At 36.7% G+C, this 26,831-nt stretch overlaps 1 protein-coding gene across 7 annotated transcripts in view; it reads right to left on the bottom strand.

The window, feature by feature from the left end:
• The window catches only part of MBTD1 (mbt domain containing 1), a 44,246-nt gene that overhangs the window by 6,864 nt on the left and 10,551 nt on the right, over nt 1-26,831 (bottom strand). For 3 of the 7 annotated variants that reach the window (XM_006774206.2, XM_006774210.2, XM_006774208.2), the window contains 14 exons: nt 24,839-25,014; nt 22,483-22,622; nt 21,092-21,206; nt 20,244-20,326; nt 12,080-12,197; nt 9,323-9,457; nt 8,959-9,047; nt 8,309-8,543; nt 7,669-7,724; nt 7,222-7,326; nt 6,264-6,411; nt 5,344-5,426; nt 4,694-4,928; nt 4,117-4,194 (listed from right to left, as the gene is read on the bottom strand). In XM_006774206.2, coding sequence (XP_006774269.1) covers nt 4,117-4,194; nt 4,694-4,928; nt 5,344-5,426; nt 6,264-6,411; nt 7,222-7,326; nt 7,669-7,724; nt 8,309-8,543; nt 8,959-9,047; nt 9,323-9,457; nt 12,080-12,197; nt 20,244-20,326; nt 21,092-21,206; nt 22,483-22,622; nt 24,839-24,992 — 1,774 coding nt within the window. In that variant the 5' untranslated portion in view covers nt 24,993-25,014. Of the gene's footprint in view, nt 1-4,116; nt 4,195-4,693; nt 4,929-5,343; nt 5,427-6,263; nt 6,412-7,221; nt 7,327-7,668; nt 7,725-8,308; nt 8,544-8,958; nt 9,048-9,322; nt 9,458-12,079; nt 12,198-14,583; nt 14,699-20,243; nt 20,330-21,091; nt 21,207-22,482; nt 22,623-24,838; nt 25,040-26,831 lie in introns of those variants that run through there. The other 4 variants (XM_006774209.2, XM_006774211.2, XM_006774207.2 and 1 more) reach the window with 3 other exon arrangements.

Below are 26,831 nucleotides of genomic sequence, written 5' to 3'. Positions count from 1 at the left end.
TGTTGGCCTGTGGACTGAAGGGTCCTGGGTTCAATTCCAGTCAAGGGCACATGCCCAGGTTGTGGGCTCCATCCCCAGTAGAGAGCGTGCAGGAGGCAGCTGATCAAGGATTCTCTCTCTTCATTAATATTAATGTTTCTATCTCTCTCCCTCCCTTTCCCTTCCTCTCTGAAATAAAAATATATTAAAAAATAAAATCAATAAAAACTTAAGTTTTCAATTGTTTTCATGGGGTAGCATTTCACTGCCCATATATGCCCAAACACCGACCTTCGGAGAGAAACAGTTTAATATATTATCTGGATGGCAGGGTTTTACTGATATGATATGTGCTCCCCTAACTTTTGGTTTATAATACGCCATTTTAGAAAACAGGAGTATTTCTTGGCGCCCTCTTGTGGACATTTTGAGAACAACACCATAGTTAGGGATTAGTTGAAATAGTGCCCTCTTGTGGGCAATCTGAGAACAGCACCCCAGTAAGGGATTACTTGCAATAGCGCCCTTTTTAAATTATTTATTTTTAACATCTTTATTGTTGAAAGTATTACATATTCCCTCCCTTCTACCCCCATTGACCTCTTCTAGCCCGCCCTGACCCAAGACCCAGGCCTTCACCACGCTATTGTTTGTGTACAATACAAGTGTGGAAAACACTTGTATTTCTTATTCTGAAGAGCAGTTCTAAAATTTAAAGCATGTTGCCTGCAAGTTCTTAAGCAATCTAATTTTTTTTTTTAAATATCCTTTGGTTATAGTTTCATAAGGAAACATAAGCCTTCAAAAATTTATACAAATTTCTAATTAATAAAAAAAGAAGATATTCTAAACTTTGCAAATACTGAACCAAGCATACTTCATTAGTCAGGTTGAAAGCTGAAGAATACTTACATATACCTGTGAATATAAATTGTATTTGTTTTCTTCCAGAGTATACAAATGACCCAGGCGAGGGCAATCAGAAATTATGCTTCACAAAATCAAGACTAAAAAGATAAATCTAAGTCAGACTGTATTCCTATGTAAAATGACCTGGAAACTAAGCTATTAGTGAGTACACATTCACTTCAATTGCCAAACTGAACTCATGTACAGGCATCATTTAGCCTTTTCCTAATACACTACCCACCTAGAGGTGAAAATGCCAGGACAATCTCCAACTCTACTACTACTACTAGCTCCTGAAGATGACATAGAAACAGTGCTGGTTTTCTGGCTCTTAAATGACTACACCTTGAGGGGAAAAAGGCTTTTCAGACTGAACGGAACACATGCACACAACAGTCTACAGGACCCTCTTGGCAGAGTACGGTTTATTTTCCAAAGCACTGGTTACCAGTTATCCTTTTATAGCATGAACACAGCTCATTACCAAACAAGCTAGAATAACGAAGCCAAGCAACTGTCTATTTCTGTAAGACATAAGCACTACCAACCAATACACTGATGGATGATTCTGGATACACCAAGACCAAATAGTTATAAGAAAACAACAGAGCCAGAATATAATAATCTGTGGGCAAAGTTCAAACAAATGAGAGGTTTTGTGGCCCATCTGCTATTGATATAAATCTGAATGCAATGGGTGACCTAGGTTCCTGGACCCCAAATTCTTTCTTATTTGGTAAGTAAAGTTTTGTGGGGAAAATTTCTAAGAAATAATTTGTTGACTAATATAAAAAATCAAAAGGAGCAAATAGTTCCCTTATAATGAAGACTGCTTCTTCTTCATTCATATGGCACAATTCCTTATCCTCAATTCCAAAATTCCAAGTTTCTATAAAACTTTGGGACAAAATCAGACCTCATGTGGTGATACTCTTTATAATCTTCATTTGGCCCATTTAATGTAAATATTTATATATATTTTGCTTCATAAAATGCTCCGGAGTCTGCAATGGGTGCTACATTAGTGTATACTACGCACACTATACTTGTCTAAAATCCAAAGAATTCTGAATTCCAAAACACATCTGGCCACACAGGTTTACTAATAAGAGAATCTGAGTCCATAGTTCTTCCCTTCTATGTCCAAAGGACAATTTAAAGACATTAAATAGAAAAAAGAAAGACATTAGAGATCATGCCATAACATGAGCAATTAAAAAGTTAAAGAACACATACATTTATAGCTCAATTCTTTTTTCCCAGCTAATCCAGCAATCTGATAATGTTAAATGTCACTAAAAACTGGGGTGCTGATATTATCACTTCATATTTCTTCTTATGTTCCTCCCACACTAAGCTCCGTAAGCCAGAAACAAGCCCTGCAAGCGCCGCACTAGAGAGGGGTGTGATGTGTACACAACAGTCAAAGACTAGTTGTGAAAAACATCGTCTCATAACCACTGAGTAATAAAAAACGCTCTGGCCAAAGCCGGTTTGGCTCAGTGGATAGAGTGTCGGCCTGCGGACTGAAAAGTCCCAGGTTCGATTCTGGTCAAGGGCATGTACCTGGGTTGCCGGCACATTCCCAGTAGGAGATGTGCAGGAGGCAGCTGGTCAATGTTTCTCTCTCATCGATGTTTCTGACTATCTCTCTCCCTTCCTCTCTGTAAAAAATTAATAAAATATATTTTAAAAAAATAAAATAAAAAATAAAAACCGTTCTGACATTCAACATCTTGGAAAGAAATTTCTGGAATCTCAAAGTCTTGTCCAATAGAAAGAGAAAAGACAGCTCAAGCAGCCCACACTCGTCAACCGTACAGAAAGCTTAGTGCTCACATCTACCACGGCTGGTCCACTGACCAAGTTCCCGGTGAATTCTCCCTCGTCATTTCCAGATAAATGGGAAATCACTTTGGCCGGCCTGGTCTGGCAATGCTCTCTGCAGTCTGAATATCAAACGGCAAGCAGCTAGTGGGCAAAATAACTCTGGGCCTATGGGAAACTCATGCCTCCAATACAAAAGAGAGGGTAAGAGACAGGCCTAGAAGTTCTCACTCCTGTGAGGCGGGTCTGGGTTCTGTGCTGGAAGGAAACCAAAGCACCAGTGCAGTGGCTGGTAGAAGTTTTCAAGTTCCCGCAGGAAGAATTATAAACCAACAACTATGACCGGAAAGGTTAGGACATACATACATACATACATACATACATACATTCATTCATTCATTCATTCAATGCTTCTTCAGTCTCCTGGTTGCTAATGAGACAGATTAGCACTTGTTTGAATTTATGGCAAGTCAGCTAGGAAAAAACTGATTTAGTCTTAACCTTCAAATGTACTTTTTACTTTTAAAATATCTTTCCATGAAAAAAATTGTATCTTAGAATGAAATATTCCACGACCATCTTCATGAAGAGAATCTGTGGCTCTCTATGGTGGAGAAAAAAGATTTTAAAAGCATCAGAGCTAGCCCTGACCGGTTGATAGAGCATCGGTCTGTGGAGTGAAGGGTCCCAGGTTCGATTCCGGTCAAGGGCAGGCATGTACCTTGGTTGCGGGCACAGCCCCAGTAAGGGGTGTGCAGGAGGCAGCTGATGGATGTTTCTCTCTCATCGATGTTTCTAACTCTTTATCCCTCTCCCTTTCTCTCTGCACAAAAATCAGTAAAAACAAAAAAAAAAAAAAAAAAAAAAAAAAGAAAAAGAAAAGAAAAGAATCAGAGCTATCAATATATTTGGCTATTAACCCCAGTAACCATTCATTGTAAGGTAAAATATAAAAAGCGTATTTTAAAAATTTTTCTTAAGTTTGACTTTGCTAGCCATCCACTTGAATTTCTTATAAGTACTGTTCTAGAGTTTAGTTTTATAAGAGTTTTGGGTTTATTAGGCTCCAAGTCTATTATAAGCATCAAGCATCTGCTATTAAAATTTTTAAATAAAAATGTTTTTTTAAAATTAGTTTCCAGTAGGTTAACATACTATTTCAAGAATCATTTGTAGATTCTATTCTTTACCATATGTTATAATCATTTTTCCTGTCAATTAAAATATGTGGTTCTCATTATTGCAAATGTTTGCCTTTTATGGCATACTGCACCTTTAAGTGTAATACACAACGCACAGTCATCAGCTCTCACAAGGGATATCACTTTCTGGGCAAAAATACCGTGACCCCAATTGGTTAACAATTTAGGAAATGTATATAAACACCATGTGGTGACCCACTTTTCTTATGTCCTTTGTATTGCTGGGACTTAGCCTTTTTCTTCTGTTTTGATGAACCTGATTGGCTTTCTCTTGTCGCTGAAAGATAAAAGGGAAAATTGGTACAAGATAATTGCTTACCACTAACCATAGGTACAACTTAAATGAACTATCTTTACCAAGAACCGTTACACTTGTAAAATTACATGATGCTTTGAAAATAAGAGTGCTTGTTCTGATAAAACCATAAACCCCAATACCAGACAGATTCCACTATCTCTTCAATAAGCACTTATCATATTCCAGTAAATTATTGGCCTATCATTTTAAACTCATTAAAATAGGCCTACTTTAATGTGGTAAGTGCTCCTACCATTGTGTTTCTATAGTCATTAGGAAACTCACTACTGAGTTTGCACGGCCATGGTACACATGCTCTAATTCTGTGATACTGTTTTTTGAGTCTTAAGATCTTACCTGGCAACCAATCAGACATACACATATTCTTGTCCTGTGAGCTCACAAGATGAGCATTGTGAGACAGTCCACTGAAGAATTGCTGACTTACAAAAGGACACCTTTCTGTATACCAACTTACACTGTGATGCGGGAGGCTGTAGTTGATATCCAGTTAATTGACACCACCCTACAGGATAGAGGTCAGGAGACTCACAGTCTACCCACTGGTCATATTCTTCTTCCCATCCATCAAAGTGTATCCTCAAGAGGCGATGAATGATTCGAGTTACTGTGGCTACACATATTAAACGTGGCTCCATGAGATCTACTGCTTCTAACTTCATTCCGACACGAAATCCGTGATTTGGAACATCCTGACGTGGAGAAGCAAAACATTAATACTGGTGAGAAGACGGATGCATAACTCCAGTATCACTATGAGAGGGAAAGAAAGAAACCAACATAACCACATAATGTAATTTAAACCAAAAATTCCCAGATAATTCTTTAGTCATTGAAACGTGTGAAGGTGAAGCATTTAAGAACTAGATAGGCCACGTATTCATTTTTATGTTACTCAGATTAAAAAATGAAACCCTGTTTGGAAACAAGCTTCACTTCCTAGGTAAAGGAAGTATTTATATTGTTTTATTACTCGCTATTTTTTAAAATATAAATCTCCAAAAAAAAGGAAAGAAAAAAATAACAATAAAAGCAAAGATAGTTTCTCAATAATGATGAACATTTTTGTGTACAATTCCACATAATCATGCCATCAGTGAAATTTACCTTATTAAATAGTTTTACTGGTGCTGCAATGGAGCCAGTTTCCCTGAGGTAGTCAAACCATTTAAAAGGAAGTTTAGTGTAACCTGTGGGACACAATTGGTTTAAGTAGCAGTTCATTTAAAATTAGCATAATACTAAAAGCAGGTAACAAGCAACTCAGCACAAGCTCAGGTTTGAGGTTATAATTCTCGCTCCGATACTGTTGAGTCTCACAGCTCCTCCATGTTATAAAGGTTTTCCTTCTTTTCTAGACAGACACTGGTGTACCCACTTATCCTAACGCAAACACGACTCTCCCTTCCTCTGGCACCACAGGAACTAGAGACTTCTGCTTTCTCAACCCTAGGCTTAGAACAGTCCAGCCTCTAGCACCTTCCAGCGACATTCTTTTCTTTACAAATGCTATTTTTTATAGACATCTGGGTTTGTCCCCCCCACCCCGCCCTTCTTTTCTTAAAGAAAAACCATAGGCTCAGATGTTAAATCAGAGAAGTTGTGAGTTAAGCCACGAGAGCTATTTAAGGTTCTACCTTCTTTTAAAAAGCCACATGACTCTAAAAATGGGAACTTGCCCCCTCAGCACTAAAGTATCTATTAAAAAAACCAGTTAAATGTATGCAATAACCTATTGAGCTTAATCACCATTTCAACAGTGCTTGAGAATACAAATTCATATTATAAAGTATATGGATTCTCAGAAAAAATTCTATACTAACAATTTATTAAAGCTACCTGGAATATAGTGCTTTGATTTTAGACCATCTCACAGCTCTTATGGTGTGTGCATATATTCATATATGCAATATATACACAGATATTCACACAGCAAGAAGCCCAGGGCTGTGTTAAATGTTGTAAACAGATATCACATAAAAGGAAAGCAAGAATGAAAACCCAGTATGTGTATTAGGATGAAGTACCTCTAGGTGGAGTAAGTTCAATCATGTTAATTTCACAGAAACCAACAGGGAAAATAGAAGGGGAGGTTGCATGATAACAGAACCAGTCAGATCCATCTGCTGCTTCTGAGCCATCGATCCCAATCATTAGGAATCCGTCAGCCAGCACCTTTTAAATGAAAAGAATTCCAAGTATTTGAAATTAGACACCACTATTTTTTAAAAAAACATTGATTTTTTACAGAGGGATAGAAAGTTAGAAACATCAATCAGCTGCCCCCTGCACGCCCCCTACTGGGGATCCAGCCCACAACCAAGGCACATGGCCTTGACCGAAATTGAACCCAGAACCCTTCAGTCTGCAGGCCGAGGCTCTATCCACTGAGCCAGACCAGTTAGGGCTAGACACCACTATTACAAAAATGACCCTTTAAGTTTAAGTAACATACTAAAGGAAAGGAAAATCTATGACATAAAAGATTTCTTAAAAGTGAAAAATGCTTGCCAGGGGATTCTTAGGCCTGAGAACGGAGAACCACTCTTAAATCTTTTCTTATAAGCAGTTTCAGAAAAAAGGAAAAAGAAAAAAGAAAAAAAGAAAGTACTTCCTACCAAAAGGAAGGAAAAGGCACAAAAAGTTAACAAAGGAAACTGAAGATAAACTTGGCCTTGTTACAATTCTGTGTTGAACTAGTTTGGACCAGGAAGTAACTTAAATATTTTTCCTCTAATTTAGGATATACTTCAACAAATAAAGGCAGCGACTCAAGAGGACAATCTTAACAAGCTATACAAGAAGAGAACCTCTGATAAGAGAATTCAAAGTCACTTTAAATACTCAACTCTCGTCTCCCCAGTGAAGATGCACACACACACACATTTTATGTCAAAAAGAATTCTATTCGGGGCCTCCTTCTCCTGTAACTTTAAAAACAGTTCTTATAACTGCATTCCTGTATTTTAAAACCCATTCTTGTACCTTTCTAATGGTTGCCACACATATTGTGGAAAGATTTAATGGGTCTATAGCTTCCAATTTCATTCCTTCCTTGAACCATTCCCCACTCTGGTCCACTTCTTTTACCTAAAGAATTACAGGAAAGCACATCACTGTTACAAATATTATCATTTTAATAATGAAAGTGTTACCAATTTGAAAAGGTTTACCAGATGGAAATACCAAATGCCTTCTCCTACCTACCTAATATTTTAATGCAAACTTTCATTAGGGAACAGAGAGAATTCAGGCAAACAGACAGAATTTAAAAATAATTATAATAAATAGTTGTGACACCTATGAATTACAAGGTCTTAATCCTTTTAAGTGAACATATGTAATTGTGATTTCTATAATTTTAGGAAAAAAACCCCACAACCCTCTTTTAAACATAATTTACAAATGAGGGTTCTTATAAAAACTTCTTACCTTAGCAAATAAATGTGGTGGTGTATCAAAATGTCCATCCTGTTTCTTTGTAATATCTACAAGGAAAAGTTACATACTAATCTGTCAGCATTTGTGAGAAGACCAAAAACCACGTTTCTTTGAAGGTTTCAAACTCACAGGGAATGTATACTCTAAAACACGGCAAAAATATATGCCTTCTACATTTATGATTAGTAACCTTTAATATCTTTCTCTCTTCAGAGTACATGTGCCAATTAGAATGCTGATAATTCCCTAATGAGGGAATTATTACTTTAAGTGTGTTTTAATGTGTTCAGTATTAAGTTTAACCACATGTAATTCTGCTATTTTGATTAAAATTGAATGGAAAGAGAAAGGATAAAGACTTAGATCTTTCAAATGGGGTGGATAAGAAAAATGTAAGAAAACAAATGTAGTTGTGACCATAAGTGCATTATTTTTTAATTGAGGACGAGTGGAAGAAGGAATTAGGACACAAATATTCTGTGTGAAGCTTCTCGATTACGGTAGAATAAGCTGCCCAGACAACTAGAATGCTATCTTTGACCTATGCTCTTCTGTAGAGAAAAATAACCAAGTAGCAGACTTCAGCCTCAACGACATTGTCAATAGAGGAGTTCTCATGGCAGGTGCTTACCAGATCTTTTGAATCGATGGCCTATGCTTCGAGACCAGCCAATATGATGGATCAGTGAGCTGTGCATATGGCACCAGAAGTCATCTGTTTTATCTTCGCTGTCTTCATACACTAGTCTTAATCGTCCTCCAATTACACTTTCCACCACTGCTACTCGTGTTCGACACAAATGTCTCTTGTCAACCACTTCTACTCTCATGCAAGGTTTGAAAGGATACTGCATACTTTCTGAAACCTTGAAACAAAAGCAGACAAAAACTCTGGGATTCATGACAGAAGTCTACAAATTATTTTACTATTGCACTATTAAAAATAATGATATTTACTACAGCTCTGGCTCACTAAATTAAAACAATTCCTTAAAAACTTGAAAGTTACTTCTTTTTACAGAGCTCTCATTTGACACTTCAGTCCTTTTCTAAGATTCCATCTTTTTTTTTATATATATATTTTATTGATTTTTTACAGAGAGGAAGGGAGAGAGAGAGTTAGAAACATCGATCAGCTGCCTCCTGCACATCTCCTACTTGGGATGTGCCCGCAACCCAGGTACATGCCCTTGACCGGAATCGAACCTGGGACCTTTCAGTCCGCAGGCCGACGCTTTATCCACTGAGCCAAACCGGTTTTGGCTAAGATTCCATCTTTACCTTTTGTGAGAAGTCGGGAGGAAGTGTTTTGGCACCAGTAAGTCGTTTCACTAGAAAAGCTTTCCAGTTCGTATACTTATGATGAATAGCTAAAACAAAAGAAATAACCAGTTACACCTTAGTGAAAAGTGAATTGCTGCATAAAGTATTTGTTGAAAAAAGAAACAAATTTCCTTGCAATTTAGAATATTAAGGTCCTGAAGAGCAACAAAAATAGAGAAAACAAATATGTCTTGCCAGCAATTAAGTTAATTGAAACCAAAAAATATATTCTTAATTTCTGTATCACCTTAATGTTACTATGAGTGAAACTGCATTTAAGTCTGTGCATTTATATCACAGTAAGGGTAATAAACTTGCTTACTTCTAGGAGGGACAAGAGGCTTCCCACTGGCTGCACACCAGCCAACTGGACGGATATCAGAGCTACAGATATTGCACCAGAAGTCCAGAGCAGAGTCGTTTTCAAATCCTTCATATCTTAAAAGGGCATTGTAACCTGAAACCAACAAATGAATCACCACATAAGGAAAAAATAAATGAAATAAAGTAAGATCTAGCTGCTGGTGATGGCTGTAAAACGTTAGTGTGTATCTGCAACAGAAACACTTGCAGGGCTGAGAACAGATGGCTAGCCCTGAGATTTTGATTTAGCAGATCTTGGGTCAGTCTGAGAATGTGCATGTCTAACAAGTCCCCAGTGATGCTGCTGCCCCTGGTGTATGGATCAGACTTGGAGAACCATTTGTACAGTACAATTAGTTTTACTGTTTTCAAAGCTTGGCTTCCTCCTTAGAATATATTTCAATTTTACCCATGGTTTCTTACATTTTAAAACAGAAATTCACAGTGAAAACAGAGTTGGGAAAGTTCTATTAGAATGTGTAGTTTTGAAAATAAAAGAAAGAAGATTGTGTATGGTTAGTTAATAAAATCTTTTCAAGTCAGAGAAACACAGTTAAAATACATTTCAAAGAAATTATTTTACTCAGCTCAACGGGCGACCAATTATTCTTGGATAATTTGGATTTAGCTACTTTAAGAGTCTAAACTTTTCTGTCCTGTTTATTTGGAAATAAGATTTGAAAATGCTAAGTAAAGAAATTCAATAAACACAGATGAAAGTCTATGAAATCACTTAAAAAACTGTATGTACTAAGCAAATAGAAAGATGTATTTTATAGAAATAACAGAAAGTATATAACCTATTTATGATTTAATAAAATCTTATGTTGAAATAGATTAATGTTTAATTTAAGGTGTTTAGTAGAATAAAAGAGGCCAAATAAACTTATATTTCAGGCCGGGAGCTACATTTAGTCAGCCTTTATATGTTAATATCTATGATAAAAATTTATAGCATTGCATCTTTAGTTTTAAAATGCAGTAAGTCACAGAATAATTCATGAGTTTGCTAACTGTTGCTGAGCTCTGGTTCATGATTAACACCAGGCTCACTTCTAAAACATCACTAAAGTGGCTTAGAATAAGATATATGAGTCAATTAGATAAAACAGAAATGTAAAATCAGAGACGGAAGGTAGAAATAATTCTCGGATATTAAATGCAACGGATTTAAACACCTAGGACAGAAACAATATATTGCTGCTTTAAATTATGGTGTAGAGGATAAGAGTAGCATTTAGAGAATGCTTACATAGCAGGGGAAGCATTTCAAGGAAAAGATAGGAAATGAATTGGGTTATACGCCAAGTACAAAACATGGGACATTCTTGTGAGAGTAAGCAAAGGCACGGAGATGACAGAGAACACACTGTATGAGGGCGGAGGAAGATTAATCTCTTTAGAACAGATGACTTATATTGGGGAGCAACAAAAGATTTGGTCATTGGTGTACGGTGCAACTCAAATGGCTGTAAATGCTGGCCATCTTCAACCTTTAAGGACAAAGAAGCCAGAAAGGTCTTGAAGAAGAGCAACAAAAATAGAGAAATGCCTATGCATTTGTGCATTAAAGACATTTCATTTGGAAAAATGGAATTAAGATCATTTTTAGGTAAGTTAAGTCTATCGATGACTGGGGGAGAATTTCTGGAAAGGACTAGAAAGAGCAGGATAAGGCACCAGTAATCTAAGGGTAACTCTTCTTATTTGAGTGACTGTCCCTCCCCTAAAGTACTACAGCGCCCTGTGACACCACCACTCACTGAGCACCTTGTCATAAACTTTTTAAACGTTTGGCAGATGTAAGCTCACAGAAAAAAACCAAGTCTTACATTTTGCACATCACCTGCCTACAGTGTCTAACAGAGTAAATACCTAATGCATTTACTTCATGAGCAATAAGGTAATAAAGGATCAGGGTACACAAAAGTAGTGGACATGAAGAAAAAGGAAGAACTCAAGATACATGAAATTATCAATACTAGTTTACTTTTGATATTGTGACTCTTATCACTTTTTTTTTAATACCTCTACTGTGTGTTACTTTTCAAAGTATTTTCCTATTCCAGGAGTTGGCAAACTCTATTATGGCTCACAGATCTGGTCTGATCTGTTGTTGTTTTTAAATATATTTTTAATGATTTTGAGAGAGAGAGGAAAGGAGAGGGACCGAGAGAAACATCAAGGTGAAAGGAGAACATCAATTGGCTGCCTCCTGCACACCCCTCACAACCTGGGCATGTGCCCTGACCTAGAGTCAAACCCATAACCTTTTGGTGCACGGGATGATGCTCAACTAACTGAGCCACACTGGCCAGGGCTGGCCTGATGTTTTATAGCCTGCCATCTAAGAATGGTTTTTACATTTTCAATGATTGAAAAAACAACAAAGAATAGTATTTCATAATAGGTGACATTTATATAAAACCCAAATTCAGTGGCTATAAAGTTTTACTGAAACACAGCCATGCCTATTCATTTGTGTATCGCTATAGCTGTTTTCATGCTACAATGGTCAAGTTGAATAGTTGTGACAGATTGTTTTGCCCAAGAAGCTGAAAATACTTATCTCTGGCTTTTAACAGAAAAAGTTTGCCAACCCCTGCCCTAATACCATATTTATTTATTTGGCAACATTTGCAAAATTTACAAATATGTTTCCTTAAAAGTTACACACATAATCGGCATTTTCTAGAACAAGATGCGTGCTTTTCACCTGCTAATTTTACAATCCCAGCAATCCAGAAGACTTTGGTAGGCAGGCTGCAGTCTGTATTGGGAACTTCTACTCTCACATTTTCTGAGATATCACCCCAGCAGGTCCCCATAGGTGCCTGTCATATAAAAATTACTAAATTATCATCTTATTAACATAAAACCTAAAACATACCATTCAAAATTAAGCATTACTATCAATAATAAAATATTAAACTAAAAATGCCATTTAATTCATTCACTTTTCTTTAAAAATATAATTGTTATTCCCCTTTTCACAGTATTCTATTTGTAAAAATCCAGTGACAAGGTCAAGCTCAAGATGAAGAGGATTCACATGTATTAGAATAGATCCATGTCGACCAAAATTCAATAGTCCTAATACAAGACTTGAGCAGCAATTTTTATAAAAACTGAATCACAACTTGAAGGGACTTCACAGGATAAAGTTGACTTAAGAAACTCATTATTTTTAATATGCACTGAATAAATACTTTAGTTTAATCTCTAATTTTAAAAGATCTCACCAAAGAGCAGAAAGAAAAAATTCCCATCAGCAACGTGGTATCCAATAACAAAGGAGAAACAAAACTTAAATATCTGTATTTTCAACTTAGTTAAATTCATAGAACAGAAATATAGCCTGATAAACAGACATGTGGCAAAAGCACTGGGTAAAGCTATTTAAAAGTGGGAGTTGAAGAGTTTTTGAAGATGCATACCATAGTAACTTGTTAAATAATTTGTTATTTCTAAATTTCTCATGCAGGAGTTACTGTAAACAAAAAGAAAACTTTCAATGTTAGAACCGGTAATCAGTAGCCTCCAGACTACTTTAACAAAAGGTTATTTTAACCTTTAACAAAAGGTTAAAATGAGGATTCAGAAAACCAACTAAACGACTATCATGAAGGGATTTTCCAAAATTCACATATGTTCCTAAATTACAATTTCCATTACATTTTAATCCTTATAACTTGAGGCCATTTACAATTATCTGGAGCGTATGCAATGGTAAATTAAATCAAATGAGTGAATTCAGGAATATAAATGCTGATAATACTAAACAGTCTCTATGGCCTTTGATATCAGCTCCAGGAAATATAATTCAGAACCTTGATCATGATTAGGTGAGATTATAAAAGACCTGATAATACAAGCAAATCAGGAAAAGACAAAATAGCTTCAAGGCTCAAAGATGAGTAAACACAAAGACATCTAGGAGTCACAGGATCTAGCCAATTTGAACACTGGGCAATGTTTTCCATGCAAAGCCTTCCATACATTGGCAAATGCTAACCCAACAGGAGCATTAGCCTAAAACAGTTCTCGAACCCTATCCTTTCAATACTTCACATGGAACTTCTGAAGGAGAGGAAGAAAATGTCAGATAATACCGAGCTAGGGTAAGTCTGGCACAAAACACGAATCGATTTATGGCTACTGCTTGAAGTAGCAAACAAACTTGAAGACAGTGGCCTATCTCAACTATGTGTGATTCTGGAAGGGTACATGTAACTACCTCCCTGAGCTGTGCAAAAAAATAATACCTCCGTCATGATGACCTCTTCCTGCTTTTTTAAAAAACGGAAATACTGGGCTCTTCGGGTTCTGCTATCTCCCCCTGTATCATTCTAGACTGTAGGGCCATCCCTATTGCCAGCAGATATGACCAGAAAAGGAGAGGCTGGGAGGAAGATAGTAACACAGATTAAGCTAAGATAAATTAACACAAAGACCATGTATTCAATTCTGTGAGGATGGACCAATTAGAGTCGACAGATGTAGTTAAAAGTATGTATTGAATTCAGGTAGGGTATTCATTCATCCCTCTGTGTTTGGCTGCCAAATCTTATGGAATGGGTTTATTTTTCATTGAGAAGAAAGAGGCATGGTATTGCTGAGTAGCTGGGGTTTATGTTGGCACATTGCTAAGTACATTTGGCAGACAGGACTCCTTTTTGAACTAGATATGACAATGTCATACTGATTTTTTTTAAAAAAAGCCTTAACAATTGTTTGGAGAAAATAACTTTTAGTCACATTAAAGAAAACAAAGTATCAATATGCTCACTTAAAAAATAGAGTTCATGTTGACTTTAGCAGGGGATCTTATGTTCTGGTCCCTACAGTCTGGATTGGTATAGGAGAAAGTAGCAGAAAGTGACATTTGTTCTTGCCTGTAAGTTTGTGGTTCTGCTAGGCCCTCTTAAACCAATCCATATGGTTTACTCTAAGAAAAAAAAGTAGGAAAAACAAAAAAGAGCACAATAGTCACTGAATAGTATGTGCTCGATGTGTTGAAATAAGGTAATTTTATAGATAATGCCCTTTTGTTTAAAATGAATATTCTTAAGTGTGGAAGACTAAATGACCCAGGGCTTGACAGCCATCTTCATCCAAGTCATCTGTCTTCTCTTGCTGGCAGGAGGGATACCTCTGAAAGTCTGGATTGGCATAGCATGAACTAGCAGAACCATAATTTACAGGTAACAACAAATTTACCTTCCAGACTCAGGGCGAGAGGTCCACCTCAGGCTCCTCCCAAACCAGGAAGATCTGCTTCACCACTTCCTGCTCCGGGCCGCTCGTGAGGCTATCTGGGAGCGACTCTCCTTCCCTGCAAGGTAAGCTATCATCAGGTCCTGCGGACATGGCCACGTCCAAATGCTGAGGGCTCCCCAGCACAAATGCATAACCTCCACCTGACTGTCTGCAAGGAAGTAATTCGATGGGAAGCCTTATTTTCTGCACTTCAAGAATGTTCCCAGACAGTCCAGCAGCCTGAGTGGCTGGCATTTAGACTCTCAGAGGGCTGATTCATGGCAGAAATACAGATTTCCTTCCATAGAGCTGCCAACCTATAATTTTTTTATTTAATCCTCACCTGAGGATATTTTTTCCATTGATCTCTAGAGAGAGTGGGAGAGAGAGGAAAGAGAGAGAGGGAGAAACATCGACGTGAAGAGACACATCAATTGGTTGCCTCCTACACTTGGCCCTGCACTTGCTTCTACCAGGGCTGGGGACCCTGCGATCGAGGTTCCTGTCCTGGACTAGGTATCGAACCTGCAACCATTCGGTCTGGGGACAGACGCTCCAACCACTGAGCAACACTGGCCAGGGCCGACTTGTAACTTTTGCTAATCACACACAATCTTCAATATTAACAGAATTTAAGTGGGCAGAGGTTAGACTTGAAATTGCATACAGGTAATAAAAAAAATCAACCCCAATGATGATATGGCAAATGCAGAAAAAGCCATCATTAGAATATGTTAAGACTAATAGGCATATGATTACTAAAGTACATCAAGTAGAAAAAGATGAAATATTTGGCTGAAAAAAGGAAGAAAACATTATAGGAAATTAGCTAGAAAGAAATTAGAGCTCCTAAATACTACTTGCTAGAATTAACAGGAAGCAGAAACAGAAGAAAAAAAAAAATCACTCCCATTCACCTTTGATACTAGAATCTATTTTTTGGGGTGGTGGCAGCTGGGAGATGGGAATTGCAAGGCAAGTACAAAAGGAAAATGGGATGTTTGGGGTGAAAGGATTACAAACGAGAGAATGCCATGTGCACATAAAAAGGAAAAGCAGTGGTTATTAGTTTGAATGACATAAAACAGTACATAACTAAAAAAAAACCCCACATTAAACCAATATCATTTAAGAAAATAATCTAGGGGGTGGGGGCAATAGGGGGAAAAGGACACATATGTAATACCTTAATCAATAAAGAAAAAAAATAAGAAAAAAAGAAAATAATCTAGATTACTTAGGATTTCTTTAAAACGGGTGATTTTTATTGTATTACAGTTCACTGCTTTCCTGGAAAGAATCATTTGTGGCAAGACAATAGCTAACTCAGATGGGACACTACTAAGTGCCAGAAATTTAAGCTTTATTTCCATTAGAAAGAAACTCTGCCATCTAGGATGACATAGTGAAGAGTCTAACATAGTTAAAATGAATGTAAAGTCATATTTATTTTCAACTTTCAATGAGTAAGTGCCTATGTGTGGTCAAGGTTAAGGAAAAATATTTTTTTAATTGAAAGAGATTATTTTAATAAGCACATATCTGAGAAACATAAGTATTACTATAAACTACTGTTACTGTACATATACGTACAAAAGGGCTTTTCTTTTATTCTTAAAATTTAAAAATATAATTGTGATACATGCTGCAAAGAAAGGATTAGAAAATATCAAGAAAGGTATCAGCTACTATTTGTGGAGGCAGGATGAAAAAGTGTAGTAAAGTTATGGCAAACATGTAAAAAGGACCTTTCAAAAAAAACCAGAAAACTAAAACTATTTCCAAGGGGGGAAAAAGCAGGATGTTAGCATTTCTGGCTTTAGTGAGCACAATGACAAGATACCAGTGTAAATAGTCCAGGGACCAAACAAAATATGAAACCTGCAAACACATAACTGAAGGAGGATGATTTTCAGCTTTTGTGTGGCTCATGTACATTTGATATTGATGCATTTTGCCCTCTGCTGTAATACCTAGGGAATGTTTTACTTGATTTTATAAGGCAAATCATGGGAAATAGGAGCATTTCAACATAAAAGACTACAGTTTTTATGGCGACAATGCTCTAACCAACCGAGTTACTGGGGAAGGGCTGAACTAGATGATTTTAAAGACGACTCACAGTTTTGTGCCATATGACTTAGAATTAAAAATGATGTCTAACTCAGTGGTTTCTAACCTCAGGGACTGCCAAGGAAGCGGGGGCCAAGGGCCAAGGCTCTAGCCATTCTATCCCACCTCTTTTTTTTTTTAAATTAATTAATTTATTTTTAATTTTTTTCTTTATTGATTAAGGTATTACATGTGTCTTTATTCCTTCTATTTTTTTATTGTCTAAAGTTTTACATATGTCTCCTTTTCCCCCAATTGACCCCCACCCCCCCACACCTCTTTCAGACAATCAGAACAGCTTCCTCTTATCCTAGCTATGTTTATTAGGGAAAAGGGGAATGCTGATGCTTAAAAAAAGTCTGAAAACTACCACCTAGATAAAATAAAAGATACATCAGAAATGTGGCAACCATAATATACAGATTTCTAAGTAGATACATTTAATGACAACTGAGCTTCATTTCCATTGCTAAATTATAAAAAACATCAAATGCTGTTGTAATTGAGTATAAACCACTATGCATAAATACTGCAGTTACCACACCAGCCTCCCTCCAAATTCCTGGTTCAATCAGAACAACTCTGCTTCTATGTTACACACTGGATGTTGTTGTTTTTTTAAGTATGTTTTTATTGATTTCTTTTTAGAGAGAGGAAGAGAGAGGGAGATAGAGATAGAAACATCAATGAGGAGAATCATTGATTGGCTGCCTCCTGCATACTCCCTAGTGGGGATCAAGCCTGCAACCCGGGCACGTGCCCTTGACTGGAATCGAACCCGGGACCCTTCAGTCCATAGACTGACGTTCTATCCACTGAGCCAAACCAGCTAGGGCCACATTGGATTTTTTAAAAAATATATTTTATTGATTTTTTACAGAGAGGAAGGGAGAGCGATAGTTAGAAACATCGATGAGAGAGAAACATCGATCAGCTGCCTCCTGCACATCTCCCACTGGGGATGTGCCCGCAACCCAGGTACATGCCCTTGACCAGAATTGAACCTGGGACTCTTCAGTCCGCAGGCCGATGCTCTATCCTCTGAGCCAAACCGGTTTCGGCGGATTTTTTTTAAAATTATGTTTGAATAAAGAATTCCCTAGCAGGGAAAGGCTCCCAACCTGTGCTCATGTTGAAGTCAAGGTGTATATAGAGTTTGGAGGAAGCAGGCCCTACTGATGAACCAGTGTTAGGCAGATCTTGTGTTTCCAGCTGATGCCGACAGTAGGTTTTCTAAAGCCAAAGCTAGTAACCCTCCCTGGAGACCTAAAAGCGTATCTCAGGGGGAGAACCACGAAGAGTCAACTCTAAACAACAAAATCAAGTGTAGCATGAGGTGTGATCTCCTAAACCAAATGGTTTTAGATGAAGATGCTGGTTAAGCCTCAAAGCAAACTCATTAGTACTAATATATACTTAGAAATTACCAAAGTATGTTTTTTCCTATTTGATAAGGAGAAGGCAGTAAAGAAAGATGAGTGGAGCAGAAAGGCACTCGGTAACAGATGCCTCGCCTCTGTGTGCAAAAGAGGAGTCTCCACTGTATTATTATTATTTTAAAGCTGATTTTAGAAAAAAGGAAAAAATTGATTTTAGAGAGAGGGAGGGTAAGGGGGAAAACTGAGATACAGATAGACAGATAAGAGAGAAACATTAACGGTTGCCTCCCTAAGTGCCCCAACCGGGGACAGAACCTGCAACCTGGATATGTGCCCTGATCAGGAATCGAACCCACCACATTCTGGTGTATGCTCCAACCAACTGAGCCACACCTGCCAGGGCCACAGCATTCATTATTGATAACACAATTAAAGCTAGATACTCTAATAACTAGAGGCCCGGTGCATGGTGGGGTCTGGCTGGCCCGCCCTGGGCCAGCGGGGGCGGGGAGGGAGAGGGGGGGAACGACGACACAGGAGGTTGGTGGACCGGCCCTGCCCCTGGTTGAACTCTGGTCAAATGGACAATTTGCATATTACCCTTTTATTATATAGGATAATACTTTAATCTTAATAAAGCGAAGTTTCAATTTCATTATTATAATTGAGATTTTCTTGAAAAGAATTTTAATATAGTTTTATTATTCAAAGATATGGATGTGAAATAAAACATGAAATTGGGACTTTGATATGCTATTTAAAAAATATTGACTACTTACATAAAATAGCTAGACATGGCTTATGATACTGAAACATAAAAACCAATATTAAAATAAAGATAATAAAGAATAAAGGCTATTTAGGAGACAACAGACAGTGTTCCAGGAATCTGGGATGAAAAACTTATTACAACTGAAAGCAAACTAATTCTGAGCTTCTTAGTACCAGAAGGAACTATCCCAAGAGACAGTTAAAGATTTGTTTAGTAATTCTCTTTAAAGCTGCTGTTGCCATGTATTTAATAGCTCTCACAAACCTGACACCACTATCCACATTACAGCAAAATAAATCACCCAAGTTACACTGTGGTAAGTATCTAAGATTCCACTTAAGTTGGTTCAGATAGTTACCGTGCCACCAGGACTAAGGGCTTAACACTTGTACTTTCAAGAAAGAAAACCAGCAAATGAATGAACTTGCTTTAATTTATATTTCTACCACTAAATTAATATGCTTGGCCTTGATCAAGATATTGTATTAGCCATGAATGAATGAAAATTCATTTGGATTTCTGCAGCAAGAACTCAAACTCAGTTTTGTTTACTGCTATTATTTAAAAGTATAGCCCTAACTTAATAAAATGTTAAGTGTAAACAAAATGTCATTCATTATTTTTCTAAATTCTCTTTTGTATACATGGTCAGTAGCAGATAGAACCCTTACATATAAATTGAACTTGTAGTCAGGTTACAAAAGCATTGTAGAAAAAAAAATTGCAGATAGTTTATCACAGGCTCTTGAATCAAAAAGAAATAGAATCAAAAGGAAAGAACTTCTCATCAGATCCATTTTAAACCTAACTGAATAATTTCTGATGCTTTGTAACAATCTAATTGCTAAAAAAAATCTAGGAGTGGGTTATGCATGATATATATACCACATATTTCAGCCCACAATACTGTATTACTAATAGTTCCTTCTGTGCTTTGGTGCTTTTACATTTGGAGACAAAAATAAAACTGGAAGGCAGACCCTTTCTTTTCTGAATTATTAGGTCAAATCACAAAGATTTAGGTAACACACATAATAAACGATTTCTATTGTTGAATGACATGACATTGCCACTGTATAATTATTTTTTATACAAAACCAGCAACTTAATATAAAACCTGGATGAGATTAGTGTTTTTCCTTGTTTAAAATAATTTCAGATTGCAATTTCTTTATAAAAAGCTTTTACTTATAAAACTTATAGAAGTTATTTTTTAGCTATTGGTAGGTAAAATAAAAAACATTTCCATTACAAGGTATAAAATAAAAATCTAAGGATAAGATGCTTAGGTGTTATTGTACCTCTAGATTTAGCAATAAATAAGCGTTTCAATTTGAGGTGAGAAATTCTATACTCACATGTTTAAAGCAGGTAACTGGAGCTGCTATAAAGCTATTGCTATTGATGTAGTTACCCCAGCTGAAACCTTCCATGGAGACTACTGTTGAAAAAAAAAGAAATTTAGATATATTACAATTCTCAAATCTTTTATCTTTAAAAAGGCTATTACTTTAAAATGTGAATTGATAAAAATTAATTTAGCACATTTAAAGTTGTGTTTTTATGTAAAGATTAAAGAACTTCTCTTGATGAACATGAATTTTGTCATCAGTCACAATTGCAAACAAATAGCAGTTAACTCTTTTACATACAACATATATTCCTCAGAAGTGAATTGAGAGCTCTCCAGTTATGAGAAGCCAAGAACAGCTGAGCAGGTGCTCATCACTAACATGGCTGTGGCTACTTTTGTTTTTATTCCCACACAGTTATTACGTGAGCCTCAGGGCTAAGTCTATCCAGTATCTACCACCTAATAGTAGGGCTTTCATTACTTTACTCCTTATTTACCTCCCGGCCAGAGAATATCCTATTAGAATGGTCCTTTTCTCTTTTGACTCGCTTCTACCCAACCCCCCTGAAGCCTGCTAAATATGCTATTTCTTTGCCAATTACCTTCACAACGCTCCCTACCACCCAAAGCACTGACAAACAGTACATAAAAAATACCAAACCAGATAAAAACCATTAATATAAAGGACGCTCTCACAAGTACGGGACAAAACCGTCATCAGGAAGCCTAGTGTCATGTGCTAATAGGGCATAGAAATAGCTTAGTTTACTAGAAACCAAATTAGAATGTCACTAATTAAAACTAGATGAATCTATCAAACTATTTCACCTCTATTACATTCACTCACATTACCTGCTTTAGTCTTTGCTTGATTTTGCAAGGTAGCTTGATACTGAGCATATGCGGCTAGTTTAGCAACTAAAGGTTGTTTCTGAAGAACTTTTGCTTTCTTTGTTGGAGGCTTACCCTAAAACAAGAAGAGTTAAGTAAATAGGATTCTTTTCACCTCCCCCCCATCAAAAACTAATTTGATTGCATACTACTCATTCTGCTTAAGTAAACATCGAGGGTTTAGAAAATTATTAAAGCAGAGGGAACATACAAGGAATTTTAACATGAGAAATGTATTCTTGAGTTCTGGCACAATGTAGATATCTAATATGGGTAGCAGAGCTGGCATAGACAAAAATAGCAATATGCAAATTAATATGTTAATAAAAAATTACATCCCATAAGATGTTAAAATATAGGCTGTGGTGGGTACTTGATTCTTTCTTTTACTAGATAAAACCAGTGGTTATTCACTCATGCAGGTTGCCAAGCATTGCTATTTATATGGTAAGAAAAGATAATTTAACGTTTAAAGAGTAAGTGACTGAGGTTTATACCTTTAGCGCTAACGCAAAAGATCAATGACAAAATGATCATGGGCCAAATTCACAGTGTGACAAACTGCCATCCATTTGGGTACAGACCAATGCTCTGGATCTTTAGGCACTGTCTTTCTGAAATATAGAAATACATCTAAGTGATGTATTTCCTTAATTTGGGGGACTTAAATAATCCTTTCAGTGCTATGTAATGATCACAGTAATAAATTAAAGGAGAATAAGAAAAATGTGATCACAAAAATAAAATATATTATAAAAATCAGATATGCAATGCCTTTAAAACATTGTTTATATGCTACAATAGTAAATCTTAGACAAATGGTCAACTCTCCAGTTATTCTGTAGGTATACAGAGAAATATGATTTTCCTTCTATATCATGAATGTTTTCAAAAAGGTTAGTTGGATTAACCAAATACATTTGGGCAAGGTATCAAATGGGTTATCAAAAGTACAAAGCAAAAATGATGGGAAAATAAAACCAAAGGGAAATCACAGCCCCTCAAATGCTGAAAGATTCTACCTCAATGTTAACTCAAAAGAAAACAAGAGGGAAAATGGCTTCGATTTCTGCATATAGAAAGGTATTTATTATGTTTATAATTATTTAGAAAAAGGATTTTTTAACCCACTTATAAAATTCAGTTAATTCTAGATAATATGCCTTGTCTACTTATAATAGTTGTCAATTCTACAGATGGAACAAACATGGGAGCTATTTCCTAAAAATGTGGGGTGTAAAATGATAACTGACCAATGGGGCAGAGTGGAGTGCGGTGAATCACATCAAATGACAGATAAACAGTGAAAGCCACAGAAATAACAGATATAAAGAATAAGAAGGTTTCTGTACCGTTACCTGAAGTCTGGCCAAAATGCTTGCCTTCTTGGAATTAGACGAATAACTTCTTGAACACGAAACACTGCAGAAACGCTTTGTTTTGGAGTAAAAAGCATCTCGCACACCAACCATCCCACACATTTCACAGGTAGCTAATAGACAAAACAAAAAGACTGGTGTCATGATCATATAATAAAATCAATTTTAATCTAATAGTTTAATAATTTCTCCAATTACCTAAAAGTTTTAATTTAAAAAGTTTCCTTCTCAAGGATAGAAAATTTCTTCTATCTGTTGCTATACAAATGGTAGAAAAGCCTAGACAAAAGTTAAGAGAAAAGATTGGTATGATGCCATAGCTAGGAGTACTGAAGTCTGACAGGCTCTAAAAAGGGTCAAAAGACACAGACAAATATAAGACAGATTCAACTAACATTTCCTTAGTGCTCACCAGGTGCCAGGCATTTTCATCTACATTATGAGCTGCAGTGTTTGAAAGGATTATAAACAAAAGATGAAAGGTGTAACACAACTGAGGAATAATACAAAGTATCGTGTAAGCCTTTAAAATATTGCAGAGATTGATACCTAAAAAACCAATTCTTGGAAAAACGCAAAGGGCAAAAGAACTAATCTCTCCAGATATGTTCAGGGACTAGACAAAGGGATAGGGCCCGAGCTTGAGGTATATGCTCTATTATTAACTAAAAAGGGCAACAAAACTCTACTATTGTGCATCTTTTGTAAATTAGCTTAATGGACAATAACGTGAAAGGCAGAACAGAAAGAAGAAGGGTCACAAGAACTGAAGTTCAAAAAAGATAAACAGGAATATACCCAGGAGTGGAACTGCTTAGTTATATGGTTTACTTTTCAATTTTTTTTTTTGAGAATTTGTCATACTGTGGTTTTTTTTTTCCTTTTTAAAGTTTATTTTTAATTGATTGTAGAGAAAGAAGGAGAGGGAGACAAAGGGAGAGGGAAGACAGGGAGGGATGGATGAGGAGAGAAAAGAAGAGGGAGAGGGTGAGAGAGAAACATTGATCAGTTGCCTCCTGTAAGCACCCTGACTGGGGATTGAACCCACAGCCTAGGCATGTGCCTGACCTAGAATCGAACCCATAACCTTTTAGGTGTAAGGGATGACACTCCAACCAACTGAGCCTTTAGGCCAGGGCATAAGATGGCTGAATTTAGTAAGTAAAAGGTTACTGAAGAGCTTCAAAGTCTTATACCTTGGTTTAAAAAAAAGATCAACCACAAAAGCACATGACTGGTTTAATTGGTTTATTTCATGTGGTACAGATCAAAGGGTTTTAGTTATTTGTAAATTCAGTATTAGTTTAAAAAAATGTTACAGCAATTTTGTTGCATGAATGGAAACATACTGTCCTGAAAAAAAGGGAGAGAAAAGACTGAACCCCCTTCTGCCCTAATCACACCGCGTGACCAACCATTTGCCTGAGGTATTTTCCAGGATGGGGATCTTTCAATCCTAAATCCAGGACAGTCTTGGACAAATTGTTACCCTATTACTGTATAACCTAAAGTATCCCCAGAAACAAGTCAGCAGGATACTGAAGAATTAAATCCCTGTGCTACTATGAGAAATGGCTAGGGCAACTAGGGTTACTTAGTGTGCAGGAGACATGCTAGAACTATGTCACCGTACAAAAATTAGAATTATCTGTGTACCTTTAAAAAGCAACATTAAGCCTGGCTGGTGTTGCTCAGTGGTTTAGTGTCGACCCATAAACTAGGAGGTCACTGATCGATTCTTATCAGGGCATATGCCTGGGTTCTGGGATTGATCCCCAGTAGGGGGTGTGCTGGAGGCAGCCGATCAATGATTCTCTCTCTCTCTCCTTATTTACAAACCTTTAAAATCTCTCTGAAATCAATAAGAAAAATATATTTTAAAAAAAGCAACATTAAGACCAAAAGATAGAAGTTAGAGCATAGATACTTTTGGTTTAATATAAAGAATATTCACTAGATACCCAATCACAGGAAGTATTAAAACAGAAAACTTACAAGAATTGTCATAGAGGAAAAGTCTCTTTCAAATCTATAAGTATTATCTTACACACTTTCAATCACATAAGATTTCATTATATAATCTTAAAATTTAAGTCCACATTAAATTTCTCAACAGCTTTCTCTTTTCATTTTGTTTTACTTGCTTTCCACTGGAAGGTGGTTGGTAGACAAAATAAAGAGATCAAGCACAAACCCAATGATCTACTCTCTAGAACTGTAAGTTTCTTCAAACTGCCCTTTAAAAATTCTAAGGGAGGGAAATGACAGAAGATATGGAATTAAAACATAAAGTTGTATAGCAGGTGAAGGCTGAGGCATTCATACTCACCCATGCCAGATTTGCCATCTGGGTATGTGTAGACTTGTCCATTGTTTTTGATAATTGGGAGATTAGAAGGTAAAGGAGCAACTTCCTCTTCACTCTCCTCAGAGCTGGAGCTGCTACTTGTGTCCTCACTGCAGCTATCATAACCGTCAAACATCCCGAATGAGTCTCTTCTTTTCCTTTGGGATCATGAAAATGTTCAATCTTAAAAGTACAAGAAATTAGTAATACATGACACAGCACTTATATACACCCCCTAAAAGACCTTAATTCAAAATTTGGCAAATGGAATTTGAAAAATGAAAACCTAGCCCCGAGAAATGGTAATTTTATTTTATAATGAAAAGCTAAACGTTTGTGTAAAAATGGAGTCCTCCACTTATCTGAGACACAAATTTATTAGCTACAATGTTAGCTAACAAGAATAACAATAATGATGGTAAGAACACTGACTGAATCAGAAGCTCATCCTGTAATTCAAGTTTTGCCATAAACTAGGTGTGTCACTTCTCTATAAGAGATTACATCAGTTGATTTAAAAAAATTTGTGCTAAAATACACACAACAGATGATTTTTTAACTTGCATTTCATCTCTAAATCTGCCAACGTCTAGACCAGTGGTCGGCAAACTCATTAGTCAACAGAGCCAAATATCAACAGTACAACGATTGAAATTTCTTTTGAGAGCCAAATTTTTTAAACTTAAACTATATAGGTAGGTACACTGTTATTAACTTAATTAGGGTACTCCTAAGGCTTAGGAAGAGCCACACTCAAGGGGCCAAAGAGCCGCATGTGGCTCGCAAGCCGCAGTTTGCCGACCACTGGTCTAGACAAGCAATTTCAACTAGTGTGCTGCAAGAATTTTTAAAACATGCAATATCTAACTATTTAGTCATTGACCTCTTTTTCCTTAGACTGTCAAATTAAAAAATGACAACAGCCAACACAACAATAATTGCCCAGTGTGTCTTGAACCGTAAGTATATATGTGATATAATAGAGTAGCATCTTATTGGTAACATTACATAATAAGGTTGCATCTGGTTGGTTAAGTCTTGGCACCAGAAATTCTTTTTTCTTTATTTTTATTTTTATTGATTTTTTACAGAGAGGAAGGGAGAGAGATAGAGAGTTAGAAACATCGATGAGAGAGAAACGTTGATCAGCTGCCTCCTGCACATCTCCCACTAGGGATGTGCCCGCAACCAAGGTACATGCCCTTGACCAGAATCGAACCTGGGACCGGTTTCAGCCAGAAATTCTTATATAGAAGTATAGGCACCTGATTCTTTTAAAAGCCACTTTGGAGCCCTGCCTGGGTAGCAGAGTTGGTTAGAGCGTCATCTCAATACGCCAATGTTGTGGGTTCAATCCCCAGTCAGGGAACATACAAGAATCAACCAATGAATGCATAAATAAGAACAACAAATTGATATTTCTCTCTCTCAAATTAATACATAAAATGTCACTTTGGAGCAAAAAGGGTAGGTAATTACTATTTTTTTCCTGAGCAGGTCTCAACAGGTTTAAAATACTCAGTAAACCATGTTGTAAATAGATGTGCAGCCATCCACACTTTGTTGTTCCACTTATAGTCAGAATAGGTTCCACATAATTCTTAAGGGCCCTAGGATTTTCAGAATGATAAATGAGCACTGGCTTCAATTTTCACCATCTGAATTCGACCTTACCAGAGAGTCAGCCTGCCTTTGAAGCTAGGCAGTGACTTCTCTTCTCTAGCTATGGAAGTCCTAAATGGCATCTCCTTAAAATATAAGGCTGTTTCCACTGAAAATCTGTTGTTTAGTGTAGCCATCTTCATTGTTGTAGCTAGGTCTTCTGCACAGCTTGTTGCAGCTTTCACATCAGCACTTGGCTGTTTCATCTTGCACTTGTTATGGAGATGGCTTCTTTCCTTAAACCTTATGAACCAACATTTGCTAGCTTCTAACTTCTGCAGTGTCCCCATCACTCTCAGCCTTCCTAACCTGC

This window comes from Myotis davidii, unplaced genomic scaffold (assembly GCF_000327345.1).
Source record: "Myotis davidii unplaced genomic scaffold, ASM32734v1 scaffold327, whole genome shotgun sequence".
Lineage (NCBI taxonomy): Eukaryota > Metazoa > Chordata > Mammalia > Chiroptera > Vespertilionidae > Myotis > Myotis davidii.
This window is presented reverse-complemented; position numbering and strand designations above follow the sequence as displayed.